The sequence below is a fragment of the Macrosteles quadrilineatus genome, unplaced genomic scaffold, assembly GCF_028750875.1.
Source record: "Macrosteles quadrilineatus isolate MER2022 unplaced genomic scaffold, UCM_ALF_1.0 Scaffold_2__2_contigs__length_208266976, whole genome shotgun sequence".
Taxonomy (NCBI): domain Eukaryota; kingdom Metazoa; phylum Arthropoda; class Insecta; order Hemiptera; family Cicadellidae; genus Macrosteles; species Macrosteles quadrilineatus.
In genome coordinates, this window is record NW_026542595.1 from 179,633,778 (window position 1) to 179,653,025 (window position 19,248).

Genomic DNA, 19,248 nt, shown 5'->3' on the forward strand with positions numbered 1-19,248 from the left:
CATGCTCTTTCATTTGATATGTCACAAGGGGTACCTTGCTTTAAAAAAAATTAAGTTCCGGGGGTGGGAGGGGGGTAATATCTCACAAATTTATGAACCGATTTTCAATTTTTTTTCATCAAAAATTTTCTTTTTTCATGCTCTTTTATTTGATATGTCACAAGGGGTACCTTGCTATTTAAAAAAAATAAGTTGGGGGCAGGGGGGGAAAGGGGGGGAATGTGAATGTAAAAACGTTGAATTAAAAAAAATTGTACCCCCTACGTCAATAGATGATTCCCGCCAACTGCATATTTCTATCTATTGCGGTTTTTACATTAATAAAGATGGAAGTTTAAAAAAAAACACCCTGTATACCTAAGTGCTCCATGAGTACATCAAAACAATTTTACTCATTAGATTTATTTTTGTAATATTTATTCATTTTCTTGTGATAAGAACTGTTTGACGCAAATCCACTTTCACTGAAGTATCTAGATAAATATACTTTACACCAAGTACTTGCGTCAAACGCTAGAGAGATTTTCTTCTCAAGTAGTTGGTTAAAATACTCAATACTTGAAACAAGTTTTTGTCTAAAATAATTCAAACCTTGTTGTACAAAACTAGTTTGAAAAGAGGCACTTTTTGAAACGAGAGAAAATGTTGCTCAATAAATTGTTTATCTTAAGTTATGTTTATGTGACAATCCGGCAGTCACAAAAGTTCAAAGGTCAATGTAATACAATGTTTTTAAAGAAACAATCAAAAACATTTTTATATTCAAACAAAATTTGTTAAATGTAAGGTTATTCACAAAAAAACAAATATTGGAAGTAGCATTTCTTTAGTCTTTAGTCACTGTTCCTCTACTTGTAGGCGTTCATGTTGTTTAACTTGTTCACTAATGTAGATAAAAGTGATTTGTTTAGTCTATTTGCAAGTTGTTCGATAAAGAGTTGCAAAAAACTAAAATACTGTTGTTGGTTGCATTTATTTATTATGTTGTTCGGTTGCAGATTTCAGACACACCATCACTGTGCAGCACACACCCAAGTCACACCCGAGTCCCAACTCACCACCCGGTTCACCCAGCATCTCTCGGCTGAGGGCTATAGCTCGTGAGTTTCTACATTCCCTTAGTGTCATCTCTGTAACTCACAAGAAACTCGACTCGGAAGATAGCGACTAAATAAGCAGATAACACAGACTTGGGGAGGTCTTCAATTAGAAGTTTTACCCCTTTACTTAGTAAATTTCAACTGCTAATTTTACTAGTTTTTCTTCAAAAATATGTTTGTCTTTGTAGCATTTTCCCTTATTGGTAAAGAACAATTTAAATATCAACTTCTTCTCAACTGATTAGTAAAGATCTATAATTAATTTATTGAGAGATTGTGGACTAAAATTGTTTTTCAAAGGTAATCTACAAATATTCTATTGTGAGATAGAGCATGTCAAGTTAAAAGTTTTAAGTTGTTCTTGACTTATTTATAGAAACCACTACAGTTGGGGCCACGAAAGTTTGCAGTTCACAAGACAAGGCTAGTGTGACGTTGCCATATCGCCCTTTGATGACACTAATTAAAATACTAAACAATATTTTCAAATCAGCTGGAATTATTAGATTTGGCAACACCGCACTGTCCTCATTGGCTCCTTCGAATTCACGTGGTAAATAGGCTCCTCTCTCAACTGCAAACTTTCGTGGTCCAGACTTTAGGTTCACTTTTTTAAACCCTGTGTTTAAATAATTGTGATTTTTTCCAATTACAATGGTTCTTTTCTCCAAGTCTGTGTGGGTTTTATTATTATTTCATCTAGGTTTTATCAAGCTACAGCGGTTTTCTGAGCTACTTGCTAGTTCTCTTAAAACTTTGAACCACGTTCCTAGATATTTGGAATCAAGCTAACATAACCTATAATCCCAAAAGTATTCTTTAAAACTCCAAAATTAAAACCAGGTAATTAAGTATTGTGCCCATAGTATGAACTATCATTTTGTTTCTTCTTGATAGTCTAAATTCTCACAAGAATATTTGTAAAAGACTCTTTTAATTATGATTATTTGACTGCCCTTAACTGATCCTTCTATTTTGGATAAATTCTAACAAAGTGCAACAGTACCATTTACTGAATTTTTCCCATTTTTCAACAGTTTTTGTATATTTATTGTTTTTAAGGCAGAATGAAACACAGATGGGTTTTGTTTCCAATGTCTTTATATTGACGATAGTTATTTATAGATTGTTCCTAAACCATTTAAAATGAACATTGCTGTAGATAAAGTCAGGAAACCGCTGTCTAGTTTTATATTAAGATACTTCCAAAAGAAAAAAACATCAAATACAGTAGAATCACAGATTTGACTAACTCAAAGAGAATTTTATGTAAAAAAAATGCATTTATCTACTACTAATACATTTATCAGAATGATCAAAACACCTAAATGTTTTATGAAGTCTACTCTTTTAAATAGGCCTCAAATTATGAAAATTTTATGGATTGCATAATCAACCTATAAAGCTCTTTTTCCCAGAACACACTATTTTCTTGTGGTGACTGTTGTGGTTCTACTGAAAATAAATATGCTAAGACTACATAACAGATTATTTTACAAGTAGAACATACAGATATGACATGTTGAAAATGTTTAAATGCTATTTTCTAATGATATTTAGATCTGTAAGAAATCTGATAACCAATATTTATCACATAATATGTTAGCTCAAATTAGTTTTTAGTTTGTTTGAAAACAGGACTGGATTGTTGTGTAACTTCACCAATCATTTACACACCTCAAAAAATGAAGAATACAATTCAGATAAATCATTGTAGTCATCACTTCTAGTCTCACAAATTAAAGTTACCCAGAGATAATTTTACTAAAAAATTTTCCATCGTTTTAAAATTGTTAACTATTTATGCTCAAATCTAATTCTTTACTTCACTGATCTCAACATAATTATGCTTGCATAATTATTATAATTATGTTTGTTGCATCATAAGTGTTTTTCTTTAATTATTCAGTTTTGAACTTTATTTGCCTGTAGCATTTCACTATTTTATGTCGTTGTTTTAGTTTTGGGCATGATTTTCATATTATTTTTAGCATGTCATGTTTGTATTTTTGCATGGTTTTAGTATTTTAGTTAGGCTAAGTATACTAGAGTTTATCATAGTTTTAGTTTGTACATCAAATCTGCAGTGTACCTGTTAACATTTCTCCTATTTTAACCTTAGAATCTCATTGCTTGTTTGAAGACTTTGCAGTTGTTATTTAAATATTTAGATCTTCTTTTGTGTATCAATACACTGCTAGGGTGATTGGAACCATTTTTACAAGGGAATCCGTTGAAATCTGCTTCAAAATAAGTGACAAATAACAAAAATCCATAGTATCCAGCATACCGTCAATTTCTTTTTATCAGAAAACTAAATAAGCTGAAAGTGTTTTATTTGTATTTTATCTAAATACTAAAATGTAATTACTATATTTCTCTTACATTAACATAACATTTTATTAGTTCTCACCTAGACTAAGCGCAATTTAAAATACAAGTTTAAGAAGCAGTGGGATTCTGAAGGCTAATTCATCTTATAATTTTTTACAAGAGTACCATAATATTTCAAACTTGTAATTATAGTTTTCATCATTACAGTACAATACCATTTATTTGTTTATACATCATTACAGTTTTTAGCTAGTTTTAATGTGTTTTATCTTTGTATAAGGGTTTTCAGAGTTGTTTATGGAGATAGTATAGTATAGAGTAACTTTACCACCACTTTTTACAGATTTAGGTATTACAGCTAAATTAGTTATAGGGATTTATTTTACTCAACATTTCATCCGCAACTCCTAAATTGTTTCCTCTTACACCTTTTCATACTTTATAGCAATCATTAAGTATCAATTGTACGTTTGTTTTTCCACCTTTTAACCATTTATAATTGTAATAACATTGTTAGATATTTAAAGTAGTCCTCAATAAATTTGATTTCTACTTGATCAAAAAACAACAAAATAAACCGTTTCTGATATGTCAAATGAAAATATTCGGGATTTGTCCTGTACCCCCCCCCCCCCCCAAAAAAAACGAATGATAAAACTACCATTTTGACCTATTTATTGAATATCAAATATTCCAAGTAAATGTCTTAAATATTCTAAATATAATACACTGTTTCCAGGTGTAACCAATATACCATTTTTGATGTCCCATATGGGAAAAATATATCGTTCTTTTATCTCCCAAATGTACTGTTTACCAGTGTCCCGAATATTTCAACTAGTCTATACCAAATAAACGTATTACCAATGTCCTAAAAATTCCAAGTAAAGGATGTTTTTCCTTATACCAATATTTCCAATGTCCCAATCATTCAAACGTTCCTTTTCCTGATGTCCCAAAAATTCCAAGTGGACTGTTTTCTAATGTTCCTATTATTCCAAAAATACCGTTTTCTGATGTTCCACCCTGTTGCGGATGGATGTAGTAGTGGTAGTGGTAGACTACAGTAGTGTGGCGCTGTCTAGTGCCGGCTGACGGAGTGAAAGGCAAGACGTGGGGTCCTAGCACGTGTCACCAGCGGGAGAGGGGCCAGATAATGACCAGACCCAAGCGCTGGAGCAAAAGTGCGCCTAACTTGGAGAAGCCTTCACGCCCCCGTGCTCTGTTAGGTGAGCGAAGCTCCATGGTGCAAAGGTGGCGGGCTTTCTGCTCTAATACTAACCGAGTTGCTCACAGTAGTTTCTTTGTCACGCTTCAGAGTGAGGAATAGAGGTTCGTCGAGGTCTATCAATGTTTTTAAAGATTAAAACATGATTTTTACTTATAATGTTACTGGGTAAGCTAGATACATAATCAATTCAATTATAGGTGTGCGATTTTTGAGATTTTTTGAGTAATGAGATTTTGACACGTTTGTCGTATACAAAGGCTCAGCTAAAAAATTCTTCAAGACTCAATTTTTTTTTGTAAAAGCTCGACTCGAGCTAAGTTTGATTGATAATCTCAGGCTTGCACACCTCTAAATCCAATCATGATTCAAGTTTTTTTGTTACATGAAAATTAATTGTCCTACTTTAATGGGCATTTTTTGCCTATAATTCCTCTCAATAGATATAACGTAACTATCAGTTTTCTTTAAAAATTAATATGTTAACGGTGTGGAATTTTATATAATTTGTATTCTCTATTTTTTATACATGATATTAAGTCAGTATTGGGAGTTCATATTGCACCATTTAAAATATTTTTTAAATCGTAAACTGTTGTTCAGATTTTTTTTTAATACTACTCCAAATAGGCCAACAAAATCTTTATACAGTACTACTTTTTTAAACTTTGCTAATGCATAGTGAATTAAACTTATCAAGTTTCCTACGATACATACCTATGAAAAAACTATTGGAGGGTTTTTTTTTATATTCCTGCAGTGCTTGCTTCAATTTTATGAGGTGGTGGGTAATTTAAAATTTTTATTTAAAAATAATTTGATAATTTATAAGTAATGTTATTTTTATGTCCAGATTCACTGTTTGACCTTCGCATGTAGTGGCTAGAAGTTCCAAAGATTACAAAGAGGAAATGGACATTTTAGTTTATAAACTTTATTTTATAAAAAGAGTGCCACACTTTGCTGAACTATTGTAGTGTTTGTGCTTGTATATTATTTTATTACTTGACTTTTCCTTTATTATTGTAACTCACTAATTGCCTTGTTTTGGTGGTGGTATGTAGACAAATAATGTATTATGATATTTTATCGCTAATAAAATTTTACTTTTGAAAATATTCTGTACCACGTTTGTTTTATTTTTTTCACTTTGCACAGCTTTTGTTTGAGTTTGCCGTTTCATTTTTGCATTCTTGTAGTCATATATTGTTTTTATGTGTTTTTGTTTAATTAGTTGCACTGAAACTGAGAAAAGTGTAATAGACAAATTTGGTGTCGTAGAAAAAAAATGTAAATGAGCTCAGATTTATTTTTAAATGGTTATTTTCTTGAAACCTGACAACTGTGCCAAATTTATAATTTCAATGAAACCCATTTTAAGGCTGAACTATTTAGTATTAAAATTGTCATTGACTTCAGTTTTTAATTGTTACAAATAAATGCAAAGAAAACTCAGAAAAAGTAATAATCCAATATGTTGTATTGTATATATATTCATACAGGCTTGATATCACCAGAAAGTGTTGAAACCATGATTGGTGATGGATTTAAGGCAATTTATTTTCAAGTGTATTCGTGTAAAAAATTACTATGGGTATAATAGGGAGTATGATTTATCTATGGTATAATCATGATGAAAAAACACTCACCAAGCTTAAACTTCACTGAAGCTTAATTTAATATTTCATATCAAACATTATTGTACAAGAGATTGTTTGAATATTACAATTTTAGTTTGATTATTTTTATTCAAAAGTTGTAAAATTCTTAAGCACATGAACAATCAGTTCAAATTAAGTCTAACTTGTTCAATATCATAGTAAATACGGTATACTGCACAATGAATATTAACTTTCCTAAGAAATCAAATAATTATGGGATTACTTATGTTATGACAATTTATAAATATGGCTAACAAAATTTATGTTCTCATACAAAATTATGTGAGGTATGTTATTTGTTTGGTTTGGTCACAGCATCATTCGCACAAAAACATAAAGAATTTTTGGTTATTTAACATTATATTTATATAAATAACCAAAAAATCATCAAGAAATGTCAAAAATCACGGCTGAGCTCTTAATTTAGACCCTTGTTTGGGAATTTAAAGGGGGGGGGGTACCTTTCTACGCTGAAACGGTCCAGCCCGCCTTTCCTCCAAAAATTGACAATGCTGCCATTTGGTAAAAAAGTTTGGAGACCACCGAAGGATCACAATACGATCAATTCCAAAGGATTACATTTTATTACATATCTGCTTCAAAATTATCTGAAGAAAGGAACAGAAGAGTAAGTCTTTCCTGAGGAAGAACAATAATAAAAATATTGTGAAGAATATTACGTGACATTATTATTATTATAAATTCATTACTGAAGCCTAAAAAGTTGAATTCATTATCTTTTTATAAAATGGTTTGTCCGTCAATAAATAAATATCCAAATAACTGTAATTGTGATTAAAAACTTAAACTGCTACTAACCATTTTAACCTAACTCAACTAAAAGTAAATTGATGTGGCAAAGGTAAGTTGGAAAACACTTTTTTATCTATGACTATAATTAAAGGGACTTGATCTACTTTGAAAAACAACAGCACAATAAATTTAAGTTCATACTCCAAAGAACATAGTAGATATTAAACTAATTGTTGACACAATTTGAAGGACCTATTAAAAACACTGGGTGGTTCTAAAATATTGAATTTTGAGGTACCACTTTATACACCTAAAAATCCTTCTTTTTTATTGGTTGTTTGAAAAGTTTTCTTTCAACCTCAACTTACAGTAGCCTAATGTGAAACTGTTTTTTTTTCATATATTTTAACTTGGGGTTTTTCAGACATATTGATGACCATATAAGGTTTTAGCTTTTCTTATCTTATCCAACAGGGGCAGGTTAAAACAATTAAGCACTTCATCCGAATAGTCGAACTATTGCGCACAATCAAAGAGGTGGTTCTTATCCGCTGTTTCCTATAACCTACCGCAATACCTACAGACTGGTTCGTCATCATACAAACCCATATGTTGCAAATGTTTCCTGAACCGCCCATGTCCGGTAATCAGTTCTACTATTAGTTTGATTCTTCGCCTAAGCCTCAAAAAGTTTGAGGCAACCCATTTAGAATACCAATGAAGAGTGGGCTTGCTAACTCTTTGAAGACAGTTCAGTTTTTGTTAGAACTGGCCTGTTTAAATGGTTTTTTAAATTTTTCCTTAATATTTTGTTTTTGCCGTACTGTGTTTTCCGACAATATTAACAACTAATCAACTCTACAAGTACAAGCTGACAATGGTGTTTTAATATCAAAACATGTCCTAAATTGACAATAAATGTTATTGAGCTGTGACGGGATTACGTAAGTAATTTAGTCTTACATTATGTCCATCTTTGACATTGATTTGTTTGGGGTTTTCGAGAAGAGATTGACCATTTAAACTGATTTTATTACAAAATGAGGATTGGGTGTCTACAACAATAAAGGAAGATATAATTCAGAATATTACAAAAAGGTACTGGTAGTTTTTATGAATTGTTTAATACTCCTCTGGTTTTTAACAATATTGCGGAGTTCAGGGTTCTGTCCTGCTACTGACTCTGAGCAGACATAAAGTTTCTATATGTCTGCAGTTAAACTTTGTATACAATTTACAAATCTCTGATTACAGACAGTGGTCTTATATGCATCAGAATGACATTCTGAAACCTCAATTTTTTTTACATAGATGAAAAATGTATACTTAGAGTAAAGTGTTTTGAGACAACTGTAATTTTTTTCTTGACTAATATGTTTTGTAGAGCTATTTCCTAAAGTGTGAACATTTTCTTATGAGACACCATGTATTATTTGTAAATTACAATTTACTAGGAAACTGTTTATGCCAACGATCCCCCTTCCAGGGGTAACTTTAGCCATTCATCCCTGTGTGTTCGCAGATTACATGGGAGGCCCCAGTGAAGGTGAATGGGGCTACGACAGTAGTTCACTGGCGTCACTGATCAACGGCCTGGCGGACGTGAGGAATAAAGGTCCAAAACTGTCAGTCGTGGAGATGGTTCTGTACAACATGGCTGCCATGTTGGCTAGCTTTGCTGCGGGGTATGATGTCAGACTCGTGAATACCTTCCCTATACACCCTCGCCTTCAACCTGACAGGTAGAGTGAACGTAAAATCTAAAGTTGGCCAACAATCTAAGTTATATTCTTTTATGATAAAATAATATACTTCTTCACCTTCGTTAAACAAACTTTTGCCAATGAAATCAATAAATTGGTAATGACTAGTTTTGCAACAATCACATCATTGTAAAAGCATGCGCAACATGTCAAAATATCAAAATAAATATATCATCTCACAAGACAAGAACAAAAACAAAACCAACAATCTCATCTTCTACTCATATGCTTATTTTTCCCCTAGTAAATATTGGTGGTGATCATTATTGTTAAATATTATAACTTAACCAAGAAATTAATTTTTCATCATACTGTTCGGAAAATAGCCGTTTTTAGTTCTCAACTTGTTCACAAAATCATTGTTTTCGAGTAACTTTAAATAGGGAACAGATAAAATATATGGTAAATTTTTTGGTTAGCTAACCTCAACATTTGTTTATGGCACATTATAATGATGTTGTTTACTATTTAAAACACATTAAGAAAACACTGCCTATCATACTATATTTTAAGTTACGTTTGTAAACAACAGAAATGTAAACATTGGTTACAACTTTGTACAACCTCAAATTATGTGGTCTAATTCTGTAACGATTAGAAGGTTATTTCTAAAGTATGATGAAAATTGTTGTTCATCCCACGGAGCGAACGTTTCTTTTTGGTTCTTAATCGTAATTCCATGCTTGGCTGCGCCTTGCAAAAAACATGATTGCGTATCAAAAACCTGATTGCTTACCAAAAATAGCCACTTTCGCTCCTAGTGATGAAATATACTGTTACAGCGACATACTTCGAAGCTATGGCCAGACTTATCTTATCCTTTTAAAACTTATTTTTTCTGAATACACATTTTTGTAAGACTCCAATACATCTGAAAAATTAATTTTTCTAAAATCACGATCCTAATCTAAAACGAGTTTCTGTAATTTTAAACTTGTATCCAATTCTTGAAACTAAATGATTTTTTGTCGGGAAAAAATCAATTATTGTTATCAGTTCATATTATATTGCTCTTTATTGTGATGTGAAGGGAGCGAGCTGGTCTAGTGGTTAGAGCGCGGGATTTCGGCGGTCCCTGAGGTCCCACGTTCAAATCCCGCCAAGTCACCAATGGATTTTATCTATCTCATAATGCTGCAACCCCTAGGTCTTGCCTGAAATAATGTGAAAAACAATTCCGGGCTTGTCCCAAGCGTTCTAGGACAAAAAAATGTGATGTGAAGTATTTTTGATTTGCCCAATATTTTATGTTAATGTTTTTTCTGCAGGTTAGAGGAGGAGGCGGAGGAGCGCAGATGGTGGCTGGACTCCAGTGGAAGTCGTAACTCTCACCTCAACCCTGACTATGAGTTCTCTAGTAGTTCTGGTAATAATTACAGCTTGGTTATTTTTTACACTAGAAACAACCAATATGTTCAATGTTCATGTTATTGAAGACATTCTTATTAGTAAAAAACAAAAGATCTCACAACCTTTTTGGAGGTTGTTCTCAGATGAGATAGAACCTAAATCAGCAAGATTAGTACACAGATACTATGTTCAGATTCTAGATACTAAAGTGTCGTGAAAACTTGGTTTTTTACTGTGATTGAACCAAAATCGCCATCACAACTTCAAACAAAAGAGTGTCATGTTTACTACATGAAGCAAAAACATCAATTCCAATCATTACATCATTAATGTTGTGTTTTTCAGTTAGTTTTTAGTTAACTATAGTGAACTACAATGGATGTTGTTGCGCAGGTTACCCCCACAACACGTACCACGGGCCAGCCAAGCACTATCGTCCTCTGCTCAACAACCTTGCCCTGGCGGAGCCTGTAGGTTGGCCGAGTGATTCACCACAACACTCGCAACACTACACGCCATCCCCTCTCAAACAGCTCACCCCTGCACCAGCACCGTCGCCTCGCCGCAAGAGCTCCAGTACTAGTATTGAACCTGCGGAGGTTAGCTGATAGTTGTTTTCTAAGTTTTAAGAATTGTTGTAGGTATTGCACGCTTACCTAGAAAGGAGTCAAACAAAAATTAAATTTTCTTCAATTTTGACATTATTAATCAAAGTTTGAGTTTTAATAAGTCATATTGTTTTAGCCCTGATAGTTTTATATATATTCTTTGAGAAATAAAGTTTATATTGGTACAATGTTTGTGAATGTCAGCAGGTGTCATACCCCCCTCCTCCTGCTCCCAGTGGAGGTATGCTGGAGCTGAGGGTGGGGCCGGACTACTACAATGTCCGAGACTATTACAACCCTCCCAGCGAGTACAGCACTCCCTACGCTGACAGGTAACTGCACAAGTTCCTTACTCCACTTTTCACTTTTTACTTATCTGCCCGTCCTATGATAAATCATTTTTTATATGTGTATATTCATTTTTTTAAGTACCTGAACTATCCTTATACAGTATAGCTCTGGTAATACTGCACATTTAATATTAATATTATAAAACTAGTCTTGGGTTTTTGGGTGTATTTAGCATAAACAGTTACTGTATTCAAATCAAGATTCAATGTGTTCTGAAATATTTATTGACAGCATTCCATTGGTTTCCTTTTAATGCTGTTTTGTAGGAAGAACGTGATTTAGGGAATTGATAATGGGTTTTGCCAAGATTGCAGTTGATAATTATGAATACTTCTTTGATCCTTGTGGTCGCAGTACCAACATTTAGCCATTTACAGTTATAAAATTACTTTCAATGCAGTTTCACAACATTTCTGGCTGACCTGAACAATCAACATAGTTCTAGTCTTTAATGTATCAACTGATTACTAGTGTAACTCTGTTTAGGCTCTACCCAGAGTTCAGCGTGGCCAGTGTAACATCGGTTGGTGACTACGGGCCGTACGCTTACGACAACCCTAGCAGTTCTGTAAGCAGCAGTACGACTGCCAGTGCTAGTGGGAGAGCCAGACATACAGCTCAGTACACACACAGACGCACACCTAGCAATGTCAGCAACACATCTAGTTGCGGAGGCACCAACCCGACCTTCAGTCTGGAGGGAGAGGCTCCTGGTAATCAGTCCATAGATTTACTTTGAATGCTGGTGTAGACCCTTTATTTATACTAGTGTCCCTGTTGCTCGAATTCGAGCAATTGCTAAGTATTACAGGCATTATTTTAAAACGAATAACAGTCATAATTTCTCATGACTTTAAAAGATTCAACTCAATGATTATGGAAATACTCAAGATGTACATAACAGATTATATCAATTTATCCAGGCTCTCTCGCTTTTTCCCATTGTAATATTTACGTTAACTCAAATTCAAATAGTAAATATTTCATTTCAAACAAAAGTAAATGTTTGTAGCAAACTGTTAAATAGCAAACTTATTGACTGTTTACAATTAACATATGTTCTTCTTCTCAATTTTAATTTCTGGAGTTTCATAACAATGTTTGTTTCCCATTTTAATCTTATGGAGGAATACAAAACTTTAAAGGGCCCCAGGGCCTCACTCTCTAATTATTTTCATAAAAAAGAAAGTTTCCTGCACAACTTCACGTTACGCTCTTTCCAATGACACCAAAAACATGTCAATCGGTTCAGTAGTTGCGGAGGAGTAATTGTCACAAAAAAACCTGCTTGCGTATTAAATAAGTACTAGAAGTCGTCCAGTGGTCGAAAACTCAACCAAAAATATGTAAATGAAATTAAATGAAAAAAAATAAAATTATATGAAATGAAAAATTAGATATTTATTCAGGCAAAGTTAGGGCCACATGGCCGTTTCTTACACTATGTAATGTACAGTGTTAACCCCACACTGTAAATAAAACATGTGATAGGAATTTGTTTTGATTTTCTGTTTATATTTTGTTGTTATTTCGTCACCAACATGGCAACCCATAACTCCCATGTTATTTTTTTTTAAGTTTTCAAATTCATTTTTTGTTCTTATTTTTGAGCCTATTTTAATTTATAAAGGGATTCTGCACATCTACAGGAAAATATCTTTCCAACAGTATGCGTAGATTTTCCCTGCGATGCACACGAGCTGAGAAAAAAGGTTTTAAAGAAACATGCATGCCTATTAATAAATAGATATAGATGTTCCAGCTGTAGAAAACTATTTAGTCAAATAGAACATTCAAGGTGGAATGAAGTGCTACTTTTGCTCACTCTGAATCTTGAACAACAAGATTTTTGCCTACCAGTAGAAAAACCAGTATTTATGACCACAGAAACATTACTTTCAGCAACTTTTGTGAACAAGTAGCTGTAATTAATTGTTAGATATGTTTTATCTAAAGATCAAATTTTTTTTTTACATCATTATCAGTGTTTTATGTTAAGACTTCAGTGGAAACAACAGGTTGCTATTTGTAATTTTGCTACTAGACTTCCCTTATTTCATTCATTGGTGATTTCTATTGTGTGTGTGACTTCGAATTAGACCCTTTTACTTCAAACTTTTATGGCTTAAGGGACAGAGTTCACCTTGACACAAGAAACAGTAAACTTAAATATGTGTACAACAATTTAAATATTCCACTATCACTTACATCACTTTTAACCAAGGAAGGAGTGAATTTAAAACCCTCCTCTGTTGAAAATGCTGTCAGTAACATTGGAATATTTAAATGTTTGCATATAGTGTTTATTTGCCACCGTTGACTCTTTACCATTCTAGGCTAGCTTGTTATCCCAGAATGTGCAGTCAATTACTTACTTATCATAGTCATTTGAGTGATTTTCCTCTTGGTGGCATCCCTTAAACTCAATTACTCAAAAATGTGGATGAGAATAAAACTTCAAACTGTTTTTTTTTTCTGGTTAAACATGATGATAACGTTAATTGGTATTGCAGGGGAATACCAGCAGTATTACACGGCCTACGGTTGGTCGAGAACCCCAGCAGTCAAGTCGAGTTCCCGCCAGAACTCTATAGACTCCACAAGTTCCGAGCGTCCCATGACATTGGAAGTCGGAGGGTCTAGACTGCGCTCTAGTCTCAAGAGATACAACTACTCTCGCAACAACACTGGCGGTTCATCCTCCTCTGGACCAGGTAACCCAAAGTTATGGTTTTTTATTTAATTATGTGAGATGTTTGGCGTAATCTAAGTTTGAATGAGAAAGCTTAAAATTCTGTACAATTCTCAATATTTATGATTTTTGAAGAAATACTGTGGTGTCACAGAACTATGGGTATTTCTTGCTTTACAAAAGGAAAATTTACATACATAATTTTTTTACCTAATTGCGGTGTATTGTGGACCGAGGGACAAAGTTGGCAGCTCTTCTGGTGGAATTTGAGTGAAAATCCTGATTTCTAGGAAAGTCCAGGTTATATGTGTACAATGTACATGAGAATTGCATGGATGTAGAGGGCTATAACTGTTAAAAAAGTATTACATTAGGACAATTGAGTTGAAGGATATAAAAAATACAGTACAACTGTCTTTCATAAGGACGATAATCCCGTGGAAGTTCATCTAAACTTGAAAGGTAGTTAATGTTACTATTTTTACAGGTACTCCGACCAACCCTACACCCCCGGATAGCTTGACTAGTGAGGACTCCAGCTATGTGTCTGCTAAGGAGTCATCATCCAACTCCGTCTCTCGTGTGAGGTTCTCACCCATCACTGCTACGAACCTGCTGGACTTGCCCAACCCCGCAGACGTCCCTGCAGGGCTGGTACCCCTGCCTCGCCCTCGGGGACCCTCACGACGACCCTCCGTGTCGGAACTGGAGAGAGACTTTCTATCATAGCATCACAACTGGCGTTAGGTCTGCTGTGCACTTGGAAACTGACAAAATCTTGGGTTATTATAGACATTTTGGAAGACTTTACTTTTACTGGGAAGATTTAGATTTGGAATCACATGGATTTTAGTTTTTGGAAAAAATGCACCAGCTGAAGAATACTAAAGGGAGGATGGAATGGATACACAACTTATTCAACCGAGAAAAGAATTCCAGGCAGTTAACAGCATACAAAAAGTCCATAACACATTGACATTTCACCCCTAAAAGGGGCTTCTTCAGAATAAAGCATAGAAATATTCTACTACTCATTGCTGTTAACTCCCTGGAACACATTTATTGGGTAAGTTAGCAGTGCGTCCATAAATTCTTCTGTTATGTTTTAAGTTTTGTTGGAATTATTTCGAAAAGGGATAGTTTTCCTAGATTGCCTGAGAAAATTGAAGTTCAGTGATAATATATTCAACATTCTTTTAATAGATATAGAAAAGGTTAGACATTTAACACTGATATTTTATCCTGATATAGGACTGCTTCAGAGATCGTGCTGAAGAGAACAATTTTTTCCTTCAACCTACTCTCATTGCTTTTAGCTGAAATTGAACACACAAACTACAAACTGTAGGTGTAAAGGTGCGACTGTATAACTTACTTATACAGTTCTGACAGAAATTAATTTGGGGTTATCTTAGTATATTTTGTATACATAACCAATAACAGATACTGGTTGATCCCATCAGTTTCCAAGTGCAAAGGCCTGAGAATCGCACAGCCACAATACTCTATATCTAGTCGGTTTTAAACAGCTTAGCAACATTGTGTACAGTTATTACTGATAGGGAACTCACAGAATATTATATATTTTTCCATGTTATCCCTTCTATAAGCTTGCCTTGTAAAACACCACGTTTATCATCAAATTTGTGTTTCGCCTCTCCGTTAGTGTAAATAGTTTTCTAATAAAAAATTACAATCGGCTAAAATTTCTTGTGATGAGCTTTTGCTTGGTCTTAAGATTAATTTTTAAATATACTTCCGCAATTTTACATGAGAAAGGCCTAATGGTACATGGTATGCCTAAAATTATTACCTACGAATGAATCATCAGTATCTTTCAAGTTAAGAAAAAGACAGATTATACTACAAGGCTGATTTATAAGTCCTATAGCTTTTGAGTTATTGATTTTATCGTTTTTACAAGATTTTTATTTATTGACAGATTATTTGCATGATAGTTTTTTTTTTATTTTGACTCGGTTATTTTCAGTTTTATGGTATAAGATACTATGTGCAATAATTTATGATTTAATTTTTGTACTTTTTTTACTTGTGCAATATAAAGAGTATTTTAAAGATCGATGTATTAAGTCAGTAAATTATATTAATCAACCCCACAAAGCTCTGAATTAATTGTGATGCAATCATTATGTTCTATTGTTAAGTACCTTTTTATATGGTATAAATATTAAACTCGTTTAAATAACTTAACTAATACTAAAGAAAAAGTTAGACCTAATTCCAAATTTTTAGTTAGTTTTTTTAACCATTAACTTGGGGTGTTTTAATAAAAGACCTCAGTTTAAGATTAGTTATTTAGGTTTGAAAGGAAGATTATTGTAAAATAGTTTACATTCAATATTTTTTTAAGTTAGGGCTGGCACTATTTATAAACTAAACCAAATCTTTGTCTCAATGTACTTGATTTTTAAATGTATAGATACACAATAACATTTTATTGGATGTCATGTAATATGTAATGAAGACATCAGTACATATTAATGAACTCTGGAAGTTTTCATTGATCACTAATATACCGTAATCTTTATAGTAATATAGTTTTTCACTGTGTACATTTTAACATTCAGAATGAAGTATGCATTATTAAAGAAAAAATAATAATTTGAATTAACCCCCTTTTTATTTTTTGTATTTTGAAGCCTCGGACCCTAATCCCTTCCTTTCAAACTTAAACACTTTAATTGTAAGAATTATTTTTGTCAGCCACAAGGCTAATTAATTAAATAAGTAAATCAATTACTCTAAGACTTAAATTTAGTTGTAACAATATTTGGTTGTGTTGGTTAAAATGTTTTTAAGTCATGATGCATTTTGTATTAAATCATAATACTCTTTCGTTTAGTCGAACCTTTAGTGTTATTGTTCCAAAATAGTTTGTTATTTGCAATTGTTTAATTGATGCTTTAATAATATTAATTACAATTCTGATTATGATGAAATTGCCATAATGGTGATACTGTATATTAAAGTTTACAAACAAATTTTGAAACAAATGCATGGACAGGTTCATTATGAAAAACCATATTTTATTGATAAAGGTTTTTTTTGTAGAAATTTTTGTTTTGTTTAGTTTCAAAGGAAACTAATCATTTCAAAGTGATAAGGGGTTTAATTTTAGTATTTGCCAGTTTTAACTTTGTAATTAAAGTATTTCATTTGTTTTATTTCATTTTACCAAACAGTATTTAAATTATATTTGAACACAGAGTCAACTAAAGGGTGAAATTAGTTAAGTTGACATATTTCACCATTACCACTATGATTTTAGAAATTGCTGTGTAATTTAATTGTTAACATTTTATATTTTTATCAGGTCCAACCTGTATTTCAATGAAAGTCAATCATTTTACAGTATTATGTAGGGAGAATGAGAGTGAGAAAGAGAGAAAATTATTAATGTTTTATTTATTCAAAATACATTTTGTATTTTATATTTACATACAGAGATTATTTTATAAGTATTTATATTGTTTATTTAGACTTGTACTCTAATTATTGTAATTGAGATTATAGTTTCAATTGTGAAGTTTTCAAAAAACTTTCTGTAAGCTTTGTTATTTTTGTTTTATTTACCAAATAGGTTTATCAAAGTAATAATACTTTTTTCTACTGCTCATATGTACACATTTTTTTGTGTATAATAAATCCTTGTGTTGTGAATTATATAAAAGTGGCACGAAGTACTTAATATTTATGTTATTTACCACAAAAATAAGTTGACATGAAAAGTAAGTTACTAGCGTAATTCTTTTTTACTTTTTTGTATGACTGTGAGTCGTTTGATGTTAATGTTCACATTTTGCAAAATTAAAAGCATTTGCACATAACTCACTAATATATTTTATTAAGTAGCTATAAGTTTTGTAAGTATGCTTAACTTAATTAACCAGATAAGAAATTACAACAGACGACTGGTTTGACCGTCGGTTGTAAGCAAAGTTTTCAATTGAAATGACAATATAACTTTCCCTCACAAATCGTAAAACATTCCATTTGTTCACATTCCTAAGAGATGTGATACCGTGCCATTCCGTTGCACTTAGGCTCTTTAGGTTGTTGAATCACTACAAGATATCGTACCTAGACTAGCTTTAAATGTGCTCTGTAAATATTAGATACACTTTAAACCTGTATATATTATAAATTATTGTGTTGAAGCAATTTTTTTTTAAAGACTTGTAAAATTTATATTTTGATTTTGATTAAAATCAAACGTATTCATAGATTTGTGGTGGTTCTGAAAACGATTTAGGTTTATTATATTCATTGGAAATAAACCGCTCATAAGTATTTGTAGATTGTTTAATTTCCCCACCTTTCTGATGTCTAACCCTATTTTACAATTGATTTGTTTTCGCTGTGTTTGATGAATCCATTAAAAAATAACATTTTGAAGATACAGCAGTTAGATATTAACTTGTTTCCTTTATTGTAAATCTACTTTGAGTTGTATCTTTGTTGTATCCAAAGTAGGGTGAGACAAAAACATCTTTATATAGTATGCAAATCTTAATTTTACATACACTGATTTCCAAAACTACTGTTCAAAGAAATATTCAGGAAATCATCTGATTTGTTTACTTTACTAAATGGATTTTGTGTTACCATATGTCTTTGTAAATTTACAAGTTTGTTTACATTTCAGTCTTGCCACACAAAAACCATATTATTAATACAACTTTTTTTACAGGAGTGTGAAGATATTATATTAAAATACATTTATAAATATATGCAGACTGATAATGTAAAACACCAAAACTTGACTTGTTGGTTAACAGAGAATGAGGTTAGTTAGTCAGACCAAAATTCACAAAAAAAACTTCAGCTGATAACATTGGCACCAGTGGTTCAATCTAAAACAATGAAATACCATAATGCACGTAATATCATATGTCATATGGACTTTCAAATTTGATAATTTATTATATGGATAATTATTTAGAATTGTGGGAGGATGAATAAGTTTTAAATCTAGTGTCTCATCTCAAAAGACGATTCATATCTGGTGTCGCACGTCACATAAGTGCACATATAGTTTAGAAATCTATATCTATACTTATTTAATACGCAAGCATGTTTTTTGTGACAATTACTCCTCCGAAACTACTAAACTGATTGACATGTTTTTGGTGTCATTGGAAAGAGCGTAAAGGCTAGTACTCACTAGGACACCCGGTTGCTTATCAACCGGCGATCTGGTTGACGAGCGACCAAATTGCACAAATATCGCTGTGTGTGTACGTGTCTGTCAATTTGGTTGACGGCGATTTGTAGGTTGCCAGGCAACTTTTTGGTTTTCGGACATGTATCGAAAACCTGGGGGTTTCCGATCAACCATTTTATTGCCGGGCAATCAGATTTCTCAAAAAACTAGAGTGTGTACGCTT

General features: G+C 32.6%; 1 protein-coding gene across 3 annotated transcripts in view; it reads left to right on the plus strand.

Annotated features, from left to right (window-relative positions):
* Positions 1 to 18,151, plus strand: part of LOC128988205 (mitogen-activated protein kinase kinase kinase 11-like) — a 94,008-nt gene extending 75,857 nt beyond the window's left edge. The window contains exons 6-14 of one of the 3 annotated variants that reach the window (XM_054409472.1): positions 999 to 1,100; positions 4,520 to 4,663; positions 8,599 to 8,818; positions 10,108 to 10,205; positions 10,583 to 10,788; positions 11,002 to 11,129; positions 11,635 to 11,861; positions 13,662 to 13,862; positions 14,328 to 18,151. In XM_054409472.1, coding sequence (XP_054265447.1) covers positions 999 to 1,100; positions 4,520 to 4,663; positions 8,599 to 8,818; positions 10,108 to 10,205; positions 10,583 to 10,788; positions 11,002 to 11,129; positions 11,635 to 11,861; positions 13,662 to 13,862; positions 14,328 to 14,569 — 1,568 coding nt within the window. In that variant the 3' untranslated portion in view covers positions 14,570 to 18,151. The remainder of the gene's footprint in view (positions 1 to 998; positions 1,101 to 4,519; positions 4,664 to 8,598; positions 8,819 to 10,107; positions 10,206 to 10,582; positions 10,789 to 11,001; positions 11,130 to 11,634; positions 11,862 to 13,661; positions 13,863 to 14,327) is intronic. The other 2 variants (XM_054409473.1, XM_054409474.1) reach the window with 2 other exon arrangements.
* Positions 18,152 to 19,248: the final 1,097 nt, after the last annotated feature.